Source organism: Haemaphysalis longicornis, unplaced genomic scaffold, assembly GCF_048455015.1.
Source record: "Haemaphysalis longicornis isolate Haplotype H1 unplaced genomic scaffold, Haemaphysalis longicornis Haplotype H1 scaffold_3, whole genome shotgun sequence".
NCBI classification, from domain to species: domain Eukaryota; kingdom Metazoa; phylum Arthropoda; class Arachnida; order Ixodida; family Ixodidae; genus Haemaphysalis; species Haemaphysalis longicornis.
This window is the reverse complement of record NW_027526335.1, coordinates 35,076,255-35,098,287: the sequence shown is the minus strand read 5'-3', so window position 1 is coordinate 35,098,287 and position 22,033 is coordinate 35,076,255. Positions and strand designations below refer to the sequence as shown.

At 47.6% G+C, this 22,033-nt stretch overlaps 3 protein-coding genes across 5 annotated transcripts in view; 2 read left to right on the top strand and 1 right to left on the bottom strand.

Annotated features, from left to right (window-relative positions):
* The first annotated feature begins 74 nt into the window (after positions 1 to 74).
* On the top strand, positions 75 to 14,876 carry Asnrs-m (asparagine--tRNA ligase, mitochondrial). The gene is made up of 12 exons (XM_077702871.1): positions 75 to 338; positions 409 to 515; positions 1,450 to 1,573; positions 3,027 to 3,167; positions 3,242 to 3,322; positions 7,166 to 7,263; positions 7,412 to 7,544; positions 9,141 to 9,268; positions 10,609 to 10,684; positions 12,486 to 12,614; positions 13,096 to 13,226; positions 14,732 to 14,876. The coding sequence occupies exons 1-12, from the start codon at positions 198 to 200 to the stop codon at positions 14,874 to 14,876; spliced, it is 1,434 nt and encodes a 477-aa protein (XP_077558997.1). The 5' UTR covers positions 75 to 197.
* The window catches only part of Mtm (phosphatidylinositol-3-phosphate phosphatase), a 27,886-nt gene continuing 20,706 nt past the window's right edge, over positions 14,854 to 22,033 (top strand). The window contains exons 1-2 of one of the 3 annotated variants that reach the window (XM_077702870.1): positions 14,854 to 14,872; positions 21,094 to 21,172. In XM_077702870.1, the coding sequence (XP_077558996.1) occupies positions 21,094 to 21,172 (79 nt within the window). In that variant the 5' untranslated portion in view covers positions 14,854 to 14,872. Of the gene's footprint in view, positions 14,873 to 18,863; positions 19,208 to 21,093; positions 21,173 to 22,033 lie in introns of those variants that run through there. The other 2 variants (XM_077702868.1, XM_077702869.1) reach the window with 2 other exon arrangements.
* Positions 16,285 to 18,669, bottom strand: Cox7b (Cytochrome c oxidase subunit 7B). Its single transcript, XM_077702874.1, has 3 exons — positions 18,350 to 18,669; positions 17,897 to 18,069; positions 16,285 to 16,402 (listed from the first exon to the last, which is right to left on the bottom strand). Exons 1-3 carry the CDS (start codon positions 18,393 to 18,395, stop codon positions 16,349 to 16,351), a joined length of 273 nt encoding a protein of 90 aa, XP_077559000.1. The 5' UTR covers positions 18,396 to 18,669; the 3' UTR covers positions 16,285 to 16,348.

Here is a 22,033-nt window from a genome sequence, read left to right as displayed (position 1 = left end):
TTATTGAGTGAGTAGTTTCAGTGAAAGTAACAAATTTGTAATTTTGCTTCGCCTGCGTCCCTTTTACACAGCCGTAGCCAACCAAGACCGGCCGAAGCCGAAGTGTCCTGGGGCAAACAGAGCATGGGAAAAGCGAAGTGAGCTAGGTCACTTTAGCATGGGAATATAGTCTCCCTGTTCTGTGATTGAGTTTCATAATGTCGTGGATGTCGTGTGCGCCAGTGTTCTCTTCTAAGATGTTGCAGAAAGCATTCGGAACGCCGTCTTTGCGGCGGTGTTCTCAATCACTCAAGCAGATACTTGACTCTCGTTGCGTTAACAAACTCGTTGCGGTTGAGGTATGTCGCGCGTACAACGGTCGTGCGCATTCCTTTTGCCAATACTGTGCTACGTTCACTGCGTTTTCAGGGTTGGGTCCGTGCAGTACGAAAGCACAAGGAGGTTGTGTTTTTGGATCTGTCAGATGGAACCGTGGCATCAAAGCTTCAAGTTGTCCTGTCTGCAGACCGGATGAGGTGCACTACGATTTTACGCTTCCTCGTCTTTCGAAGTTTATATGTATATGCGTGTAGCCGTGTCTAACTTGCTCGTTGCATGATTGTCTCGAACATCCCGATCTAGTACGCAGAAAACATAACAGCGAACGCGGCCTGCCTAAGCCGACCTGAACTTGTTTGCTCGTGCATACATTTACCCCTGCATGTTGCATCTTATTAGGGAAGAAAAATAAAATGGCTGCGTCTAATCTCACGGCAGCCGTGAGAATTACCTCCGGGAAATTCTCACGGCAGTTTCCATAAAAGCGGGCTGGCGGAACATTTGCTGAATAATATTACGTCCCAACGTAACCTAACGTAACATAACCTGACCGAACCCTACCTAACATAACCCAACGCGTCATAATCTACCCAAATCCTGCCAAACTGCAACAAACCCAATCTAACCCAGCCCAGCGACACAGAACACAACCTGTATTAAACGTAATTCAACCAATTCCAGAAGTCCTGTGCGTCGTTTTCTTGATATAGTAAAAACCAGAGTAAAAAAAGCGCTAACAAAATCATGATGGCCAAAAAATTCCAAAAGCTGCAAAAAAAAAAAAAAACATCCTAACGTCGGACTCAAACTTGACCCTTCTCGTTTAATACCGAGCACTATGCCACAGCGCTACAGGGGCAGCTGCAGACAGGGCTTTTTAGGGGGATATTTATCAGATTGAGTCTCCGCGTAGCGTGCATAGCCAATAAGAAGCGACTGCCGTGAGAAATTTCTGACGGTAATTCTCCCAGTTGCCGGGATAATAGACACTACCAAATAAAATTCGTTTCACCACAGCCCCAGCTGGCTGCTAAAAGAGGTGGGCGTGGTTGAAATAACGTGGCCCTCTGTCCACGTGCAGTGTGGTGTCCACTCATTACTCTGCACCGCTCTCTTGTGCATTCACTCTAGCCCTGAAGTTTCGCATGGAGCAGCTGTACGAGTGGTTGGGAGCTTCGTGCCCAGCGCGCACAAAGGCCAGCAGTTTGAGATACAAGCTGAAAATGTCACTGTGCTGGGACCATGCGACGTGGAGGTGGGTGATTTCCCAGTCCAACCATAGCTGCATACTTGCGCCTGTGTTCTAGCCAGATGGAAAACATAGAAAGGGTTACAAGGGCCACCATCGCACAGCAGGTGGTACATGTGGTCGCATTTAGCTGCTGTTACTTCATGACAACAGCAGTTAGACTAACTGTGAGCAGGACTGGGTGACCAGCTGGCTTATTGGGGGGGATAAATTGTGCTGAAACTGCTTAACCGGACACTGATTTGGTCGGGCTGTGATATGAAAGCGGTCACTGTGATCAGGGGAAATGAAGGGGTAGCGTCTTTGCCTTATCTGCCCATGGTTATTTCAGATTATTTCATGTATTTTTTTTCTAGCTGCCTGCACTTTTGAGATAGACAAGTTTCAGTGATTATTACCGTGTGTGAGCTCTGGCTGGCCGGCGAGGGAAAGTGGAGGTGCAAATACACGAATTTTAAAAGTATAGGTGCAGACATTGTTAGAGGCATGGCCACGCTCCGCAGAGAGCCATGACGGGACACGGGATGTTGTACAAAAGCACTGCAGCCATGGTGCTCTGTTAAAGTAGTTGAACTTAGTCATCAAGGCATGCATCCAAGATGCACCCAGAACTTTTAAATGTTTTGAAATTTATCTTCTAATGAACCTCAAGCACTGGTTCAGTAAATAAACAGCATTTACTGTGTGATTTTCTGCATTGCAAGAATAAAAAAGCAGTACCCAAACCTGTGTAACAAAAATGACCCTCCGGAAGTGGCAGGTGTATTTAAAAATTTCTGTGTGCAGCAATGCATGCTTTGATAACTCAATTGGAATACGTTTTGTTACAGCACCGTGGCTAGATTGTTTGCATACTCTCTTATTCTTATTCGTCTTATTCTTCTAATGACTACCCAACTCTACTTTTTTTTGATTGAGCCGGGATGTCTTTCACCTGAGTCTGTTTCCTGATACTTAAACTAGTTTCTGGTTTCTTTGGAAGTGCTTGCTAAGGCTATATTTTCGCCCCCAATTTGGTCCCGAAAGCAGCCCAGCTAATAATGATGCTGCATTTATTTGCTTTCTTGTCCGTGTGTTCGAGATCTCCAGTTGGTTAAAATTAATCCAGAGCCTTCCACTACGGGGCGCCTCATCGCCTGTGTAGTGTCAGCGTGTTAAATCTCATATTCAATCAATTTCTTTCTTGTGGTTTAGATTAGTGCTGACAAAACTTGCCCATGGTAGCTGTGATTGTCTACTTATTTGAGTATTTACTTTCAATGAAAAGGAATTGGTTTGCAAGCCAGTTTAACATTGCTTCCAATGTCTTCACATTTATCTTTTGTTGCAGTAGTGTGCAAACCTGTTGTGCATTACTTTCTGTGCACAAGCTAGGCTGTGGCCCAAGCACTCCTGTCTGTGAGTGGCCTGTGCTCTTGTTGCTCTGAGGAGGAAATTTGCTGCATGCTCCTCTGCGCAGCAATACCCGTTTGCCCCACGCAAGAGCTATGCCCCGGAGTACACGCGCAGCTACCTGCACCTGAGGCCCCGGCAGGCCAAGGAAGCCGCCATGTTGCGCTTGCGCAGCACAGCCCTCATGGCAGTGCACACCGCTTTCCAGGTAACCAGCGGGGCAGGGCCCTTCACCCCTTTCACCGAGCTGTCTTTGCAGAGTGCTCTCTCTTTGTCTTGCAGTCTCAAGGGTTCTTCCATGTGCACACCCCCATCCTAACGTCAAACGACTGCGAAGGTGGCGGGGATGTCTTCTCTGTCAAGGTAGTCACGGCTCATTTATCCATTTTCTGCTTACCCAACCCGCCGTGGTGCCTCACTGGCTAAGGTGTTGTGCTGGTGAGCCCAAGGACATGGCGGGTTCAATTCACAGCCGCTGTGGTAGCTTTTCAGATGGAGGCAAAGAGCAAAAACACCCGCCTGTCGAGATTTTGGTGCACATTAAAGATCCATAAGTGCTCAAAATCCAAAGCCCTCCACAACAGCATGCCTCATTAAACCCCAAAATCAATCTGTTTCTACCAGTGTGTCGAACTGTAAAAAATATCAGTTCAGTTATGGTTTGGGTTCGGGTAAATACATTTTGTTTTGGATCAGTTCCGGTTTGACTAAATCATGCACCGATCTGATTCGCGAACTGGTTTGGAAGCTTGAACCACTTTGCGAACCGGTTTAATTGAATTACTAGTGAAGTGTCAGAAAAAAGTTTTTGTAGTGTAAACTCACTACAAAACTTAGAACCATTCTTGTGCAATCAAAATACCGCTTTAAAGAGCAGCTTTTCCTATACAAGAGACTGTAGTACGAACAGCTTTAGCAGCAATCAGTGGACTCGGAAGTCTAGCGCCCAATGCTGGGCACACCTCTCAATTCGAAAAAATACAATCTCGAATTTCAAATTGGCTCTCGAAATTATGCATTGGCACATGCCTTCTGTTACCTTCCTGTTGTGTGTTTTAGAAACCTATTCTGTTTAGAAGCCTTCTGTTTACTTCTTTCTTGTTGCATGGGATTCGCCTCGCTTGTACTATAAAGCCGATGCCCTGAACCAATAGAAACACATGGCCAGCGCAAGTGTTCATCTCTTTCTTTCTGTCTCCCCTCTATGGCATTGTTGTTTTCATTTGTACGATTATGTACCAAACGCACCAAGTTTCAACACTTTGGAGGTGCCACAAGTAGGCACATTCAGGTTTGAACCTTGGCCAGTGTGCAGTGCAGAAATCTCACAGCCTGATTGCCCCTGCACAGTCCCAGCGAGGGAAGGGCAAAGCCGGTGCTGCAAGTCTCCTGCAGGCTGCCGAGAGTGTGACATTTCTTTTGCCCAGCCTTACACCCTGCTTGCTCGACCAGCAGCAACATACCGTTGCAGTACGGGCTCGCAGTCCTTTTACTATGTTCCGACCATGTTTTGGTTCATCGGAAGGGGAAATCGCACTAGAGATTGCACAGTTGATGGAGCGTGAAAGAGAAAAGACCGACCACCCATTACCAACATTGGGTGGTTGAACTGTTTTGTCGTGATCCGGTAACCATAATTTCTTTTTTCGGTTCAGTTTTGGTTCGGGATTCGGCAGCCCAAAAAATAATGGTTTGGGTTCAACCCCGGCAAAAATATTGGTACGGTTAATTTCGGGTTCGACACACTGGTTTCTACTTAACGCGCACACTACTAGAAATTTCCATTTACTCCAGTGGGGGTTGAAGTTCGTCGTCAACTTGTATGGGAAAACAAACTGGGGTTGAGCATAAGCAGTTGTGACGAACCTTAAAATAGCCAATCCTGGATTGTTGCACACCTAGTAATAAATTGGCATGTTGTATAATTCAAGCTGTTTTCAGTCCCAAGGAAGGAATGTCATTCTACTTTTACTTTTTTTTTTTTTGCATGTGGTAGGCACTGTGAAGTTTTCATTTACATGGACTTGAAGGTCTGTTCTAAACAAAGATTGTGAAGTGCTTGAGTTAATCTTCATGAGGACCTGATTTGTGTGTATTTCATGTGTTGTGTTCAAGGCCCGAGAAATAGATGTGAACAATTTTGACAAAACAAAATATCAAGCACTTGAAAACCAAAAAAAAAAGATATTCTTTTTTTCTTTCCTAAATAGCAAAGGAAGAACACGTGCCTGCAAAGCTCCCAATTTGATCCTCATGCACAGCGTAGGACCGTATTGAGCTGGACATACAAGGACATTATATATATACGTACAAACAGTGACATGGAAAACATTCTCAAACCTTATGCCTCCCTATCTAAGCAACTGCACATTGTGTCTGTGTTTCACCAGGTTTGTAAGCCATGGGGCCTCAAATGTCCTCACAGATAACTTCCCTCCGTTAATTTTTGTATTTTGAGGCATAATAGCAGGCTGGGTGGTCCCTCATAGCCTACCATCTGTGCAAGTTTAGCAAGCCATCCACTGTGGCAGCACAGCAGTGTGAAAGGGTTTGTGAAACATTGTGTCTTGTGAAATGGTCAGAACTCCAGTTCTAATTTAATTTGCAAGCTGTCCACTGGAAGTATATTCAGAGTATTAAATTGACAAATTTTTAAGAATTCTACAGGCAGTGAAAAAATAAAACATGTTGGAAAAGTTGTTAGCAAGCTGTTTTATTGTATGGGACCACAGCATTTTATGTAGTCACTTTCAAAGTGTAAAATTATTAGTTATCTTAATTTCGCGTGTTCAGGTGGCTGTTGGAAGTGGTGCATTTAGCAGATGACTGACTGTCTATAGTTCTTGTAAAACTGAATGGCAAAAATTGTAAAACCTGAGAATTGGGGACTCGTTGAACTTTGATCAAAGGTGTGTAAATGGCATCCATTAAAAAAAAAAAAAGTAATCTATTTTTATTTTTCGAATTCATTTTATAGTGAGCAGGCTGATTCAGTGAGTTAAAATGTTTGGGCGACAGTTTTCAGGTGTAAAAATCTTATTCCTGGAGACTTGTTTAAGTGAATGGAAATGGGTGGCTGTAAAGAATACTTGCACACTACTCCTATTTGGGAGCTTCTGCAATTTTTTATCTGCAATTTTTTCACCCAGCTTGCACCTGAAATCGCCCTTATGGAAAGGGGTGGCTTCAAAAATGCAGGAACTTTTTTTTTTTTAGGACTGCAAGCAACTACTTGTAGAGTGGAGGCACCGTTTTGGCGGCTACATGCCAACAGGTTTTACTGTGATTATTTGAGCTCCATGTGTGTGTCTGGGTAGCATTTGCAGTTGCATAAAGTGATCTAGAGCTTTGCACTTCAGAAAAGTGCACTGACCCAAGCTTGACAAGAAAAATGTCCTGTTTGACCCAAAGCCTTACTTCTGAATGAAATATGAGCTTTTACGAGTCTAAACGTCTTTGAGGTCGTTAAATCATTAGTTGTGATGGTAAACTGTGATAGTTTGCCCCGCCAATTTATTGAAATGTACAGCGTGAAGCCCATCTGCTGTTCCTTTAAGGCAGTTTACAAGTTTCTTCATTTTCAGTAGCAAGGCACAGTCTAGAGTAGCACTGTTTTTTTTGCACCGTTCTCCCTCATCCACTCCAATTTCAAAAATTGGGGGCAGTCCCTGCACATGGCTGAACCCAATCCATGTAACTGCTTGCCCTCAATCCTTTTGGGCACGAAGTCGCATTTGATGTTTAAGTTTCGTTCTTTCTTTTTTCTCTGCAGTTTGTTTTAAAAAGAAGTGAAGGCCTAACTGCAAATCCCCTTGCCATCTGTGCCTAAATGAACCCCCTGAATGGGTGCACTTGGCAGTGGTGATAACTTCTTAGCAACGTTTCAAGCCGTTCTGCTGGGCACTCGTTTACGGCATACTGCAGAAAACTCGTATGAACTGAGGTCTCTATGACCAGGTCCTGTTTGTGACACGAAGATCATTTTTATTCCATTTCCAGTGGTCATGGCAATGCTATGTGTAATTTTTGTGAGTCAAATTTAAGCCAAGTCACCGTAGGCACTTAAATGTGGGTAAAATATTTTCCCTTTTGGCATGTTTCTGACGAAGTGGCTGGTGCCTGTGTCCCACACGGCCGTGTCTGTCAGCGGGAGGCAGTGAGCCACTGGTGGTGTTCTTCTCTTCCCCTTTGCTCTCTTAAGTGCAGCCTGCGAAGCCAGCAGCACCAGGGGAGGAGAGCTCCTTCTTTGGCCGGCCCGTCTACCTCACTGTGTCCGCCCAGATGCACTTGGAAGCCGTTGCTATGTAAGTGGGACGACCGCTGTTCTCGTGGGCCACCCCAGCAGCTTTTGTCGGCAGGCACATTCTCGGCCAGCATTTGTGGACATGCTGGTGGCTGTGCCAAGGTGGAGGCTGCAGGTGATCTGCACTGCCCCCTTTCTTGGTGTCGCAGGTCCCTCTCGCGGGTGTACACCGTGGGCCCCACCTTCCGTGCCGAGAACTGCAACACGCGGCGTCACGTGTGCGAGTTCTGCATGGTGGAGGCCGAGGAGGCCTTTGTCTCCTCTCTGGACACCCTGCTGCAGGTGGGTGGGCAACAGACTGGCCACCACAGGGGTGGCACTTGGGGGCAGCAGCATGGGCCCGCAAAAGGAGCTCTGCAAGGCACTCTCGTCTGGGCTATGCAGGCCTCCGTTTTGTGTACCCCATGCAGCAGGGGGCCCTGCAATCTCATTGAGCCTTTTTGTCTATTAGTGAGAGTACATTTTGATGAAAAGGAGGCCCATCAACTGAACAATTTCATGAACAGGTTTCCTTTAATCGGGGCGGTTGCTATTAAAACCAGTTTTACTAATTCGGCACCACGTGTGACCAAACTTTACGCTCATTAGCTCTTGACGAAGTCAGAAACCAAAGTCTGTTTGCAGGCATCTTTTCCATGATGGCATTCGGTCCGTTGGCTGCTTGCGGGCAGCCAGCTGTGTTGTCTGCTTGTAGTTCCAGTCATGGAGCTCGAGGACGGCGGCACTGGGGGCAAGGCTGCCCTCCTATGACAGGCATAACATTGCACCTTGTGTTTATGCACCCTCCGAGGTTGAGCTGCAGAAACTTGCAGGCTGTGGAAGAGGCCTGTGGCACTCTCGTTGGGTGATGCCGTAGTCACTTACAATGAAGCAAGTGGGGAGGTCTTAATCGGGAATCTTGGGCGCCTAAAGCCCTACAGCCCCGGCATCACACGTGTGCTGATGGCGGCATCTTCTGCATTCTGTGATCCCAAGTCGCCAGAGCACGAAACAATTTCCTTCCACAAGTGTCACTCTTGGGGAGGCGTGTGCGGGCAGTTAGTTGCCTGGCATGCATGCATCGTTGGGCGTAGAGAGGCAAGACGTAGGTGGCACCGTTGCAGAGGTGGCCCCGAAGCTACTGTACACGAGAGTGGAAGCGTCTGAAGCTCGGGTTTTGCTAAGCTAGTAGTGGGCCCCGCAAGGGTTCCCCCGTACCCAACAGCTTTTTTAGCTGCTTTGCACCTTGACCGTGGCATTTGGGGTGGTAATTTTCTTGCCACTTGCCCCTTGGCGTTACCACCAATACATCACGAAAGTGAGTTTGAGCCTTTCTACAGCTCATATGTGAATACAACTTTCTGCGTGTCTCCTTTATTACTCGACTGATTGAAAACTGCAGTCAAAGAAACAAAGAAACGGTTTTTTTTTTTTTCACCTGAAATTGTGAGTTCTTGCTGCATTCATTTTGAGTGATTGTGGCTAGACAAGAGTCTGCTGTTTACTTGCATATAAACTGGTCTTGTGTTGAGCCCTGTTGTTGCTTGCACCAGACACCTGTCACGTGCTTGTTGTATGCATGGTAACTGTTCTGCAGGTGACAGCATGGTGCCGCTGTCTTGCTGCGCGGTTCCTATAATACCACATGGTATGTGACACCATTTCAGAATGAAATTTTACATTATCGGAACCCTTTCACAGTAAGGAACCTCTTTGGCATGAAAATCAGAGCACAAGAATCATGGCAGTAGCAATGAGAAACGTAGAAGGTATGATCGGGAGAGTCACGGGGCCCTAGTGGCAGGAGTACCTTGTGGCTGGTACCGTAGCTGTTCCCATGCCTGTCACAGCTGGCTTGAGAATGGCCGCAGCACGCTGTCTCCTCTTGTCATCACCCAGAGGGCCGAGGATGTGGTGCGAGCTGTGTTCCGCAGCCTGGTCAGCACATGCCAGCAAGATGTTGCGGCGGTGGCCCCTCCTGGCCATGTGGAGGCAGTGCGGGATGCACTGGACAGGCCTTTTGCCAGGTGGGTGGCCTTTCCCAAGGGAGTCACATCTAGGTGGGGCTGGGGAAAGCAGCCCAGGAGACTGATTCGCTCGATAAGGTCGACGCAGCTGGCTCTTGTTGCTGATGCAGACCGTGCTTGAGAGGAGCACGTGCACCAGTACATCAGCAACTGCTCATTTGAACTGCTGAACTCCACAGCGTCAGCGGAGGGCATTTCAGAACTCATTTGAGCGAGCACGCGTTTTGTTTTACCGTGTTCTTGTTTTTTCCCTTGCTGTTATTTGAGTTGCGTTGCAGCATTGTAAAATCAGAAGTGTGTGGGTGTCTTCTCGGAGCTTACACTTGCGAAATTTAATCCTTATACTGAATTATCAATGCGATGAACTGTTTTCTTATCTTTTTGGTATTCAATTTTCAGTGTTCAATGGTACTTGCCAGTCCTTGTTGTGACCTTGGAAAGAAGGATACCCACAACTTTTTTCATTATCGGGAGGGCTGCAAAATTCACGGAAAAGGTGCACATATTACGGGACGCAGAAAGAAAAAAACAGAGGAAGCTTGCGCTAAGTCAGGCGAGGCTTGAACTGGAACGAAGCTGCAGGATTTCTTTCCACGTGAACAGTGAAGGACACATCACCATGCATATGTAGAAGTTTGACATTGTTTATGTACATGTTTCGTTGTCACTTTGCGCTGTGCTAGTGTGGTGCGCACAGTGCCGAGAGGTGCACCGAGAGCCGCACGGCGTGCTTCTCGGTACACGGCTTCTTCCTTGGACGTGCGTACTTTCCATGGCCACTCCATGTCGAGAACTGGCGAAGCTGCGGGATTTCTTTTTATGTGAGCAGTGGAGGACACATCACCACTGTGCATGCTGGGGACGCTCAGTGGTCGCCGTGAGGCACGCTCTCACGAGCGCTCGGCATTTTCTTGGTATTAACACGTTACACACCACAAATTACATCCACCTACAAGAGCTCCACTGTTTACATGGAGATAAAAACGACACTCTTTTGGATGACTGCTGGTAAGCCCGTAGCATGGCTTACGTAGCAGTGATAGAATCTTCAGCGCCTGTTGCCTGTGAAACTTCATTCTTTGGCCCTTATCGAGGATGCGAAACATGCCAGGTCAAAAGAATGACGCTTCAGTGTGTGTTTAATTAAGGCTGCAGTGTGACGATAGAGAAGCACACAGTGAGCAGACCTTGTGCTTTTCCGGAATGGGGATTGCCTGTGGTGCATGTCTTAGTCGAGTAACCTGAGCCCAGGCTCTGTAGTTTTTATATCAGTAGTAGTGCTGTGGTTCATGCTTGATGTCTTGCCTTAAGACAACCTCTTGGGACCGGTGTCTTTCCAGGATGACATACACCGAGTGCATTGACACTTTGCAGTCTGCCAAAGGTGAAAGGTCATCTGGAGTGCAAAGCATACAGGTAAGGCTGCTTCTCGGTGGGGCTCTGCAGTGTGCATGGATAAGTTCAGCGTCATTAGATAGCGTTGGAACTCTGCAACCCTCTGCCTGTTTTGCGGTCACTAGCTGACCTTTAGGCAGGAACAGGTGGCCAACAAACAGAAGTACTCATTTTTCTAATGTTGAAAAGAATAACCATGGAGCAAGAAAACAAAGTGCTATTTTGCAGTTGAGAAGAACTTTTTGCTGGGCTAGTTGGTGAATAGATGCCATGATTTGAAGCGCAACAAAAACACACGGACCAAGAACAGAGTAGACGAGACCTTGTTCTTCGTCCGTGTGGTTTTGTTGCGATTAAAATAATGCTATTTTGTAGCTGCTCCTTTATATAAGTTGCTCATTTTTGTACTGTTTGCGGGGTGAAACTGAACTATTACAACTCTGTATTTGTATTGTCAGCTCCAAATATGCATTAGCTCTAGTTTTTGCGGAAGAACCACGGCAGAAATCTACCTGCGTGAGCTGCTGCTGCCACTCTAAGAGGAAAACATCTGAATGAAAAGCCAATCCACTGTGCACATGAGGAGCAGGGCAATCTTTTTAAGCTTTTGAAAGAAAAGTGTATTCTCAAAGCCATGGGACCTGGTCAGTTCGGGCTGCGCAGTAGAAGTTGCTGCCTTCAGAGTCCACTAAACGGTGCTCACAGTCAGTATCTGTAACAATCTAGTGTGACAAACCCCTTGTAGAAAAGAAAAAGAAGAAAAACAATAAAAGGCCTCGTAAAGGCTTGTCTGAATAAAAATAGTGTTCCAGACATCAAGAGCACCCCCCTCCTTTTAAAGAGATAAGAGCAGCTAACGTAGTAATTTGCAGTGTGCCCCTTTCTACAGGAAAAAAGATTGCCGCTCCCTAATAGCCTCTCGCTAAACATCTTTTGCTTATTTTTCCGAGTTTTGACCACTTGAGTTCGGAAGCCCGGAGGCCCCAATGTGTGGTTTTCCATACAGCATGTCGCGATTTGAGGGCAGTGTGAGCCGTCTTAGTGCGATAATAAATAATTTTCTCGAAGCCATGAACGGCTTGTCCTGTAAAGTGAACTTTTGTGCTTTTTTTTAAATTGTTCTCTTTATGCAAAAGTCTTGTCAGGGAGCATAAGTGCAAACTTTCTGAACACTGTGAGTTGTTAACTTCTATTATCCTGCATGATAATTTGCTTTGAGTGCATTAACCTACATTTATCTATTATGCAAAAGTTTATTTTAGAAGGAAAAAATATTGGTAATTCGTACACATACAGTATTCGATATTCGTTTTGATATGCGAAGGAAGTTTTTTGCCTTTGTCATATTCAATTTGCATCTAAAATTTTTTATTTTAAAATTTTAAAATTTAGGGCACATCCCTAATATTTTGCAATTAAGTTGCACCCTTGTATAGGAATTGCATCACTAGAAATCTGGGAGGAAAAACGCCAGAACTGCCATAGCAGAAAATATGGCAGTTTCTTATAAAACGAAATGCTACAGAGTGCGGTTAAACTACATCACAAAGGGCTGAATTAAGTTTGGTGGTGAGCAGGATGGATGATTAAGCTGCCTTTGACCAAATGCCCTTCTGGAGCAGGCCTGCATGGCAGTGGATGATGCCTCTTTCCACCGACAAGGTATAATGGGGCCTGTCTGCTGTCACAAAGTGTCGAACGCAGCCATCCAGGTTGCACTGGGCAGTGTTGTTGGTTGTGGTGAATTGGCGAAGCGCCCCTTGTGTGTTCCATTTGGCGTGCCTGCCAGCTGAGCCGGCTGCCCCCTTCCTGTGCCGCGCAGTGGGGCCAGGACCTGGGAGCGGAGCATGAGAAGTTCCTGGTGCGGCACTGTGGCGGTGGGCCGCTCTTTGTGACCCGCTTCCCGCGCACACTCAAGCCCTTCTACATGAAGGAGCAGCACCCGGGCACGGTATGACATATCTCGGCTCCTGCTCCAGGCCTGGCTTCCTCAGCCAGGGGCAACACCCTGTTCAAAACACTCCTGCCCTGACGACTGTGGGTGGTCCTTAGCGTTCTTTTCCGCAGGTTTCTCCAGGGAGCAGCTTCTCTCCCAGAGCACCAGAGCACTTTCCTTGGTGCCTGCAAGCACTATGAAAGCTCTAGCCATCACCTGTCGTGTGCTCACTGCAGCAGCCACCTTATTTATTCCGTGCTTTGCCATTTATTGCCCCAACTGAAAGGAACAGGCATTTCATGGCCACCTGGCGAAAGGATTAACCCTGTTTGAGTGGGGTGTTAGGGTGTTTAAAAATGTGCTTCAGAAGCCCTTCAAACAAACACCGAAAAATTCTGATTGAACGACTGCCTTTCATGCATCCTGGTTTTGTTTGACAATGGGCTGCACATCTGTGCCAGCGCAGATTTGACGGAGCCCACGCGTGTGCTTTCAGGTGGAAGGGTTCGACCTGCTGGCGCCCTTTGGAGGGGAGTTGTGCGGTGGCAGCCTCAGGGAAGACGACCCCGCTGTCCTCGAAGAACGCATGCAGGAAGCCCTGGGAGACGCCGCTGGGCCTTTTTCCTGGTGGGTCCCCACCCATTTGACATGCCCAACAGTGGGCTGTTCCTGGTAGGGACTCTCAACAGTCACGCTGTTACAACAGGCTCTCTACTAAACTCTGTTGCTTTGCCCACAGTGCAGCTACCTGCTACCTGTGTGGAGGTCACATTGGCAGCCAGCAGGGTTCAGTGCATCGTACACTCACCTCAAGGAGGTTTTAATCCTCGCATGCCGGCAACAGGTTTTGACCACGGGCAATGAACTCGCGCAGTAAGGAGGTTGCGTGGTTAACGACATGAGAGCCGAGCAGTGGCGGAGGGCAAAAGTTCCTCCTTTGTGCTGTACAGACCACGGTGCTCTAGAGGCGTCCGTGGCGCATGCGTGGTGGGGCCCATTGGCAGTGCTAAGGCAAGCAGTCCTAACCATCTCTGCAAAGCAGCGCACACATGGCCCCCACAAGACTGCTGCAGTCCATGGCTCCTTTGAGGGCGGTGCAGACAGTGATGAATGCCATGCTAGTAGGCAGGTCACGCACTTCGGTTAATTGCTGTCCAAGATAGCCACTGTTTTGGCTATCAATTAAAGCACAGAATTTGCCTGCTAGCATGACTGTCATCCTGGAGTCTCCCAGAGGGTATTGGTGAAATCGGCCTTCCACAGCTGTTCAATTCCACTTCCCCACAAAAACAAAAGGGCTGAATTGCACAGAGTGATGTACGACCATGGCAACTGCTGCCTACTCACAGATGCATTGCTTGCTACAGACATGTCAGTGCAGCATTGGAGGAAGCTGAACAGTGCGACATACATTGGTTTCTGTTCATGTTAATGCCACAAGAGAGAAACTTTGCCGTGCATCAAACAGATGTCGCCACCGCCCTATTCATCGTGTCTAACGAATTATTTTGCCCATGCGAGCAAGGTTAGGCCTGCCACCGCTGCCAGCCAGCACTTCTCTGCATTCAAATGTCACTTGCAGCTTGTGAGAGAAGCATAGAAAAAAGCACTTTTTTAGGATGAGCGATAATGCTCTTAATACGTGACCAAGTTCTTTCTGGACAGAAAGTGTTCAAACTTGTGTGTGGGGTCCTGTGTGGGATGCAAAGCATTGTTAGAGAGTGCTTCAGGACCCCTTTCAATACTTCCCACTCATTGCTTTCTTCTACTTGTGTGGTATTGGTAATTAATAAAACAAGAAGTAAACACAGAGAAAATGAGTGCTCTTCTCTTGCGGCTCCATACCGCATACTTAATGAAAATAAGTAAAAGCTGTGCACCTTCAGTTTCATGGCGCAGTGCACGTGGTCGGGCGCAACTTCGTCGCTGGCTCACTAGATGGAGCAAGCTGGCCTAAAGTGCGCAGTTTGAACCTGAGGTGTAGGAATGCATGTTGTGATAAGAGTGATGCCACTGTTGGCACTGTGGCAATGTCTGGAAGAGTGCTAGTCTAGTCATGTACAGAGACGTGCAGGCCCTGGACGGTGCAGGCCTAACTGACGGTGTGCGCTCCCACTGTGTTCTCGCCTCAGGTACCTGGATCTGCGGAAGTATGGCTCTGCCCCCCATGGAGGATTTGGACTGGGCTTTGATCGGATGCTGCAGTACTTCCTGGCAGTGAAGAACATCAGGGATGTGGTGCCCTTCCCAAGGTGGTCCAAGCACTGCTCCATGTAAGCGAGGAAAAAAAAATAAATGCACCCTCTGTTCCATGCGAGGGATGGACGGGATTCTGCCAGCCACTCAGTACAGTGATGTTGCCGATTATTCTTCGTGGGAAAACCGTGCCTCTCAACCAAGGCCACGTCAATCAACGGGGAGGTCACGAGGCAAACTACAGATTGGTTTGCATTGGCTGATGTTCTTTACATCCTTGCCGGCTCAACATGATTGGACTTTGCTCATTTTTACGTACATGTTCTTGTTTCCCCTGTCCCCTGAAAAATCTGTGGAAATCCAGAATTGTGTCTGAACTTGTTCTGAACGTTTCATATACTTGTTTCCCTTGTCTCCTGAAAATCTGCAGAAATTGTCCACTAATGCGTAGCAATCTTATGCTGCTTGTCTAGAGAGTGAGAGTTCTTTACAGCTAAATGTTTGGTTTTTCAAAATTTTGTTCGACCAATTATCTCCATTTACGCTGTTATAACAATTACAAGTGGAACTTCCGCCAAATCAGCATTTTTGTAGAAATGCAGGGCGGCACACAAACCGGTTCGCCACTTCTATTTTTTCCTTTTTTTGGGGGGGGTTTTCAAAATTTTGCTCAATCAATGATCTCCATTTACACTATTATAACGATTACAGGTGGAGCTTCTGCCAAATCTGCATTTTTGTGGAAATGCAGGTCTTTACACGGTTCGGCACTTTTCACTATTTTTTTGTTTTTCAAAATTTGTTCGACTGAATATGTCATTTACACTATTACAGCCGGACCTTCTGCAATATCTGCATGTTTCTGGCTGGTCAGTGTCAGTTTCTGGCTCGTCAATTGGCCAGTGTCGTGCAAGACAACCCCAAAGTGCTGGATTGCTGTGCACCTATAACAAGCATAGCGCGTTCAGTACGCACCTGTGCTTCTGTTTAGGTGTGCGTTGGTAACTTCCATTTTTACCCCACCGCCCTTACTGCGATAAAAGGAATATGCATTCAATTTAAGCGCAAAAAGCTCATCCTGCAAGCTTATAACCCCTGCTTAATTTGCATTGTATTTTGCCGGCCACAGCCAATCGCACATATACGCCATTATATACAGCTGCCCATTCACTGGTTAGCAAGCTGAGCGATGCCTGCAGGATTGCCCAATGAAGCCTGTCGCTTTCGCCACTGGGACCGCTCAGACAACAGAGCTTCGGCACAGATAGACCAGCGTCCTCACTTCCCCTCTCTCGCCCTCTCTTGGTGCTGCGGCAGCGTGGAGGAGGGGGGAGGGAGTCATGGTATATTGCTTCAAGGTCAAACTCCTGCACACGGTGAAACTCGCTGGACTAGGCCAATACGGCTTTCGCCGTAAAAACTGCAGCACAAACTAAACACCCATTCCCAGCTTGGAAGTTTTATCAATAAACAGAAGCCAAACAACTGCTGCCTATCCTGGTTCTCAATTTATTAGAATAGAAGGTTTTTCTCAAGGGTCACTGGGGCAGAGGCTAGTTCTTGAGAGGAGGGGTATCGACGTAGTCCAGTGTGCCCAAGGACACGGCCTGAAATGAAGACAGAGGAACTATAGGAGCACATTTCCACTTTGCACAAGAGAAAAGGCACTGTTTTTTTAAAGTCATCATATAAGGAACAAGGTGGTACAAAGTTTTCTGAGCGGTCACTATGAGCACGCAGGCATCCACAACTGATTACACTGAGACACACCCATTGCACATTTGTGAATGGACCCTTTTTCCAGTAGTGTAGCCCTCCTGCAGCGGCCGCCCGAACCACACTGGAAGGTTATAGAAGGACACGCCCCCTTTTTTTCCCGCCTGCCCTGCGCAGGTGGGGAAGCCGCTTCAGGCTCCATGTGTGGTTTTAGTGGTTGAGAAATTTTTCGATGGCAGCCTTCGCGCCCCTTACGGCCGCTTTCAGGGCTCAGGAAACAGAGCAGCACTTTTAACTGGCTCGGCATTCGCAACTGGCTAATCCAATATGGCGTCGTTTTGTTTACTTTTTCTTGAAGACCAGGAATGTGGCACCAACTGAAAAGAGTAATCAGCGTTTCAGAACGCAAAGTTCGTTCGGCAACGCTGATTCGTCCCGTTTTCAATTGGTGCCACGTGCCTGGCCTTCAAGAAAAATTTCGAGTGCGGCAGGCAGTTTGATAAGCGAATAACAAAATACAGGGGTGGCCCTCTGCTCTTGGAACAGCCTAGCAGATGACGGCAGCAGCGGCCTTTGCTTTGTGCATATGCGGCTACTCTCGCCGAGTTTGCCGTATCCCTCCATCACGAGGCGCTGATCGACTGAACGGCCGGCGCTCCCGTGATATTGGTAAAAAATTGGGCGGGTGTACATAAGCCTTTTGAAAGGAAGCTGCGCTGGGTATTGGTCATGGAAACAGACACAGAAAAAACATTCACTATGACATGTTTATGCACATAAACCCCTCTATTTGTTCGATACCTTTGGTAGCTTCAGCAGAGTTTCCAGATAAGAGAAACACCCAAAAGGTTAACACGCACGGAAATATCTGGCAGTGCACTGCTTTGTGCGAAAGCAGTGGTGTTGCAAAACTGCTTTCCGAGTGGGTCACCGCTCACTGGCAAAAAATGAGCATGTCTGAGCCAATCGGGAGACGACGCTCTCTGGTAGAATGTTTATGTAACCACACACGGAGGCAGCTCTCTGATTGCTTTGCAATGTTTGCAAAGCGTTGCATTGTCATGACTGCTACCCGATCCCCCCAGTTGAGGTGCCAGTAGATGCACTCTGGCCTGGCACACTGGCACAGGTTCACCCCCTTGTGCCCTTGTCACACACTTCTGACCTTAGTTGTTCAGCTGCCATTGGTTCATGTATCTGTAGAATTCTTGGAAGGCGATTCGGGTTTCCGTTACTAGTACTCCTCAAATTCCTCTTTGCCTCGCTTTTTTCTCCACTCAAGGTCTTAGTTACGTAACCAGGGCTTCTACTGTTACCTGCGACCCTTAAGTTGCGTAAGGGATGAATATTAAGAAGGTTAAGCAGATAACTTTCACAGCGCTTACAGTGGCGAAGGTCGCCAGGAAGAAGCCGAGGCCAAAGGCCAGGTGCATGTTGAACTTTGCCTGCCGCTTGTTGAAGTGCTCCTCCCAGGGTCCGACGAAAGTGGGCAGGTCAGCCATAGTAAACGCCTTGTGCTCGGCAGGGGGGTGGTACGACCTAGCAAGGCTGCGCGGCTCTGCAAAGGAAAGAAACTTGGGCTCACCGCCACGCCGCAACGCTGACACTCACGCGAGGCAAGTGACGACCACAATGCTGCCAAACGATTTCTACTAAACACCAAACAATGTTGCGTGTCTGGGTGGTCACTATGCTACACGCACGCGAGTAGAAGACGATATCGGGCGCAAAGAGCGAAACTGGCTGCGAAAGAGACGCGTTCGCTCAAGAGAACCTCGCACCAAAAGTGGGGGAAACGCGATTCGCAATTTGCAGCGCGTAAAGTAAGAATATCTTACTCAAAGCGCACAGAAGCGCTCTTCGGGACACTACGTGGGCAATCATCTTGAGTTGCGTCCCAGTCGTTCCAAGGTTTCCCCTGACTTCACCGAACGGTTCCCTGAACGTGCAGCGAGCGCAGCAAGGAACAGCACCGCAACAGCCGCAAAGGCACGCGCAAAGGTCACCTTTGTTGCTAGATGGCTCTGCAGACTTGCCGGTAATATTGCTAATATCACTAATATGCTACGATCGCTAATATTGTTGATTCCTGCACTTAAAAATTCGATGTGTCTAATTAACCAACTATCAAAGAAATCGGCAGTATGAATAGCCTTTTTATCATCTTGTTTTGGAGCTTTCTAACGCGGTGACAAAGGCGGCGACCTTGATAAGATAACGTAAGTGTTTGTTGGAACATTTTTTTCTCTGTGATTGTTGCCAGTAGGCATGTGTGCAGCTGATTAGTTTTACTTTTTTTATTGCCTTCTGTATTTCATCCAGCTGATTTTCCTTTGCGGTGACGTCAGTGACGTTATAGTAGTGACGTCTTGACGTTCCGCCTCTTTAATGGCGGCGCCCTAGTTAATCGGAGACCCAAGAATCTCTCCAAAAAACTAACCCAACTGGCGGTACGTCTGCGGGAGCGTCGTACCGAGGTTATGGATAAGACAAAACAGACAGATCCAGCGTCCCACAACAATCGTGGCCTGAAGCCAGCCAGCGTCGATTCCCTGGAAGGTTCGGAGTCGGGTTCGCTCAACTCCAAGCTTGGGCCGCGATCATTGGGCAGCCACAGCTCCCACTCGCCTTCCAAATCCCTCTGCTCCTCGTCCTCGACGTCGACCGAAAACATGCAACTAACGCAGGAACTTAAAGTGAGTGCGTGGCCCTTAAACGCAAGGGTGCTTGTCGTCTCCAGCTGGTGCTGTTCAGATGTAGGCAGCATTCAACCCAGACCGTTTTTTCATTGCGAGGCACTAGAAAGGGATCCAGAATAGCGGGTGCTTTTTGTTTGTCTCTGTGATTTCACACAAGCATTTTTTTTTTGCAGCAATAGTGAAAGAAGACAATCGGGGAAGTAGCCTGGAATTTTATTCTGAACTGTCTGTCATGTATGAAAGTGTGGTTTGTGTAGAAAGTGTAGTTTGGGTCACCCAAAGGTGGACACCGGAATGCCTGCTGGTGTGGGGGTGTCTGTGATGGGGAATAAAAGAAAAGCAGATAAGGGAAAAGAAAAGAGTGGGCGAGGATATATATATATATATAGGGAGAGGGCAATACAAAAGCACACACCCAAACCCACACACGGCTACAGTCTAATTCGCTACTGGGAGAAAGAGTGGAGCACAGAGCCTGAGGCGTCTAGGTAGGAACCTAGGGCCTCATTGACTCCGGCCCGCTCACGCACATTGCCAGGCGGCCACAAGATCTGTTTGAAGGGCTGAGCCCTTCCCCTGAGTGCGGCCCTTTGAGGGCAGGCAGGTGCCTGGCGGTGTTAGCCAGACAGGTCGTTGACCTGTCTGGTCAGGCGGTGTTTTCGCTTGGCCATCCACACGCATCCCACAGGCTCGACCGTGCCAAGGCGAGCTGCAACTGCGGTGGCATATCTCAGATATTTGCCTTGAGGACATGAGCATACCGTGGCACCAGTTGTGTGTAACGTCAGTAGTAGGATGCCGGGTTATATTGTCTGCTAGCGCACCGCATTCCCTGCGCTTCTGTGACCACATGCTGTGTGTTCTGGCCTATGCAGGTTTTCACGGCATGGTTTTAGTGCACAGAACCATTGCCTCCTGTATTTTTGCAATGCCAAATGCATCAGTCCCGGTCGCGCAGCCAAGCCCTTCCCCGCTACTCTTGCCACTCTCTCCCTACTAGCATTCCCAGTGCTTTAGTCACGTTATCGGTTAATCTTGGGGTGGACGCCTAGTGTAAAGTGGCACTGTAGGCATAACGTACTACTTTGACAATCTTGAGCATCAGTTGCCTTGCCAACCAGGCACAAGCTGCTCTTGCATTCGTGTTTGCAGCTGTACTAATTGATCTGCATCGACAGTTGAACATGCTTACTACAAGAACATGCAGCTGAACAAGTGAAAAAGCTGGCTTAAATCCTGAAAGAAACCCGAGAAGCAGAATGGCAAAGCATGTATGATGTGGTTTCTTCTCCACTGATAAAAATAGGTCGATGGAGCATGCTTTAGTTCTTTCTGGCAGAAGGCATTGCAGTTCTTGGTGCAGATGTTCCCATTGTTATTGTCATCATAGACTTTTACATTAAGACTTGGTGTGTGGCTGAAGTGAACACACGTCAGACAGAAAACCTAAAAAATATTCATGGCCACCATCAAATTTTTTTCTCAGCTTGACAATACAGTCTAATGCAACATTGGTAGTGGTGGTCTGGTGTGAAGGGTGTAGGATGCCCAGCCAGTTGACAGGCTCAGCTCACCTGTCTAACACCCGAGTAAAATGTTTGTTTTCATTTCATATCTGTTTTCCACAGGGTTTGTCCTTCTTGGGCATTTGATTGTCCAGGTGTTAAAGTTATGAATATCTGAAAGCTTACATTTAAATTTTTTTTTTTGCAAGTGTCAGTGAGTGACGTCACACATCATCACTCAGCGGGGGTAAGTTACTGCTTGCCATGTCATTAGATGTCTATGGGATAAAGCATTCCTTGAATGCAATGCTTTATACGTAGGTGCTCTTCCCCCTTGTCAATCCAAAGAGCAGTTCTCTTACCATTTGTTTTATGCAGATGCGCGAGGTGTCAAAAGCAACGAAGACGCAAGAGCCGCCATTGCTGCCTGGAGAACAATCACATGTCATCCAAAAAGGTGGGGGCACTCCCTTGTGTTTCGTGTCCCAACTACCTTTACTGTGCGAGAAATTCAAATGCATGTCGCTGGCTCGTAAGCCCGAAAAATGGTGCATCCGCATCTAGTGTGGCAATGGGGTGGGCTTGCTCATTTTCTGACAGGAGGTGCGTGCCCCTTGTGTCGGGACTGTGAGGCATGCGTGCTTCAAACCAGCAGTGCACAATTGGGAATCGTCAGTGCTTCTCTTTGATGAAAATAAAAAGACTGATAATGCACGCACATTGTACGCATGAAAGGAAGGAAACGCTCATTATTTCCGTGCTGCAGAGCTCACTGGCCAGGTCTAGTGGAAAAGGAATACTGGGGCAACATTTTCTCAGAGGTCCGCTTCAGTATTGAGTACTTGGTAGAGGCACGTTTGGGCAGCACCTCCACGCATGCGCCACCATATGGAGGTGGTGGCACTGATGTACTGACATTGTGCCCCATGGGCACCGTCACAGGAACTCGCACTACCGCCCGCATTTTCACTTGCCAGTTCTCCAGTGGTACCTGCCTCTAGTGTCTCCTGTGTCGCCCGCCACTGCGTGCCTTTTGAAAATCGTTTCCTCGGTCGCAGCACTGGCCTTCTTTTGCCTTCTCTTGGACATCCTGGATGGATAAACCCTGTAACGCGTGGGCTTGCTTTGATATCAAGCAGGGGTGAGCGGTGTGCTCCAGCTTAGAACTGGTTCCAGTCAGTCTTGCCATGCCTGGCTGCTGTAGAAAGGGACAAAGCAGCGTGTGTGCAGTAAGACTTTGCCTCGGGTGCAGGCTACACTTGTGACATAAACATTCTGTTGACACTCCATTCATTATGGCATACCAGCCTTCCTTTTC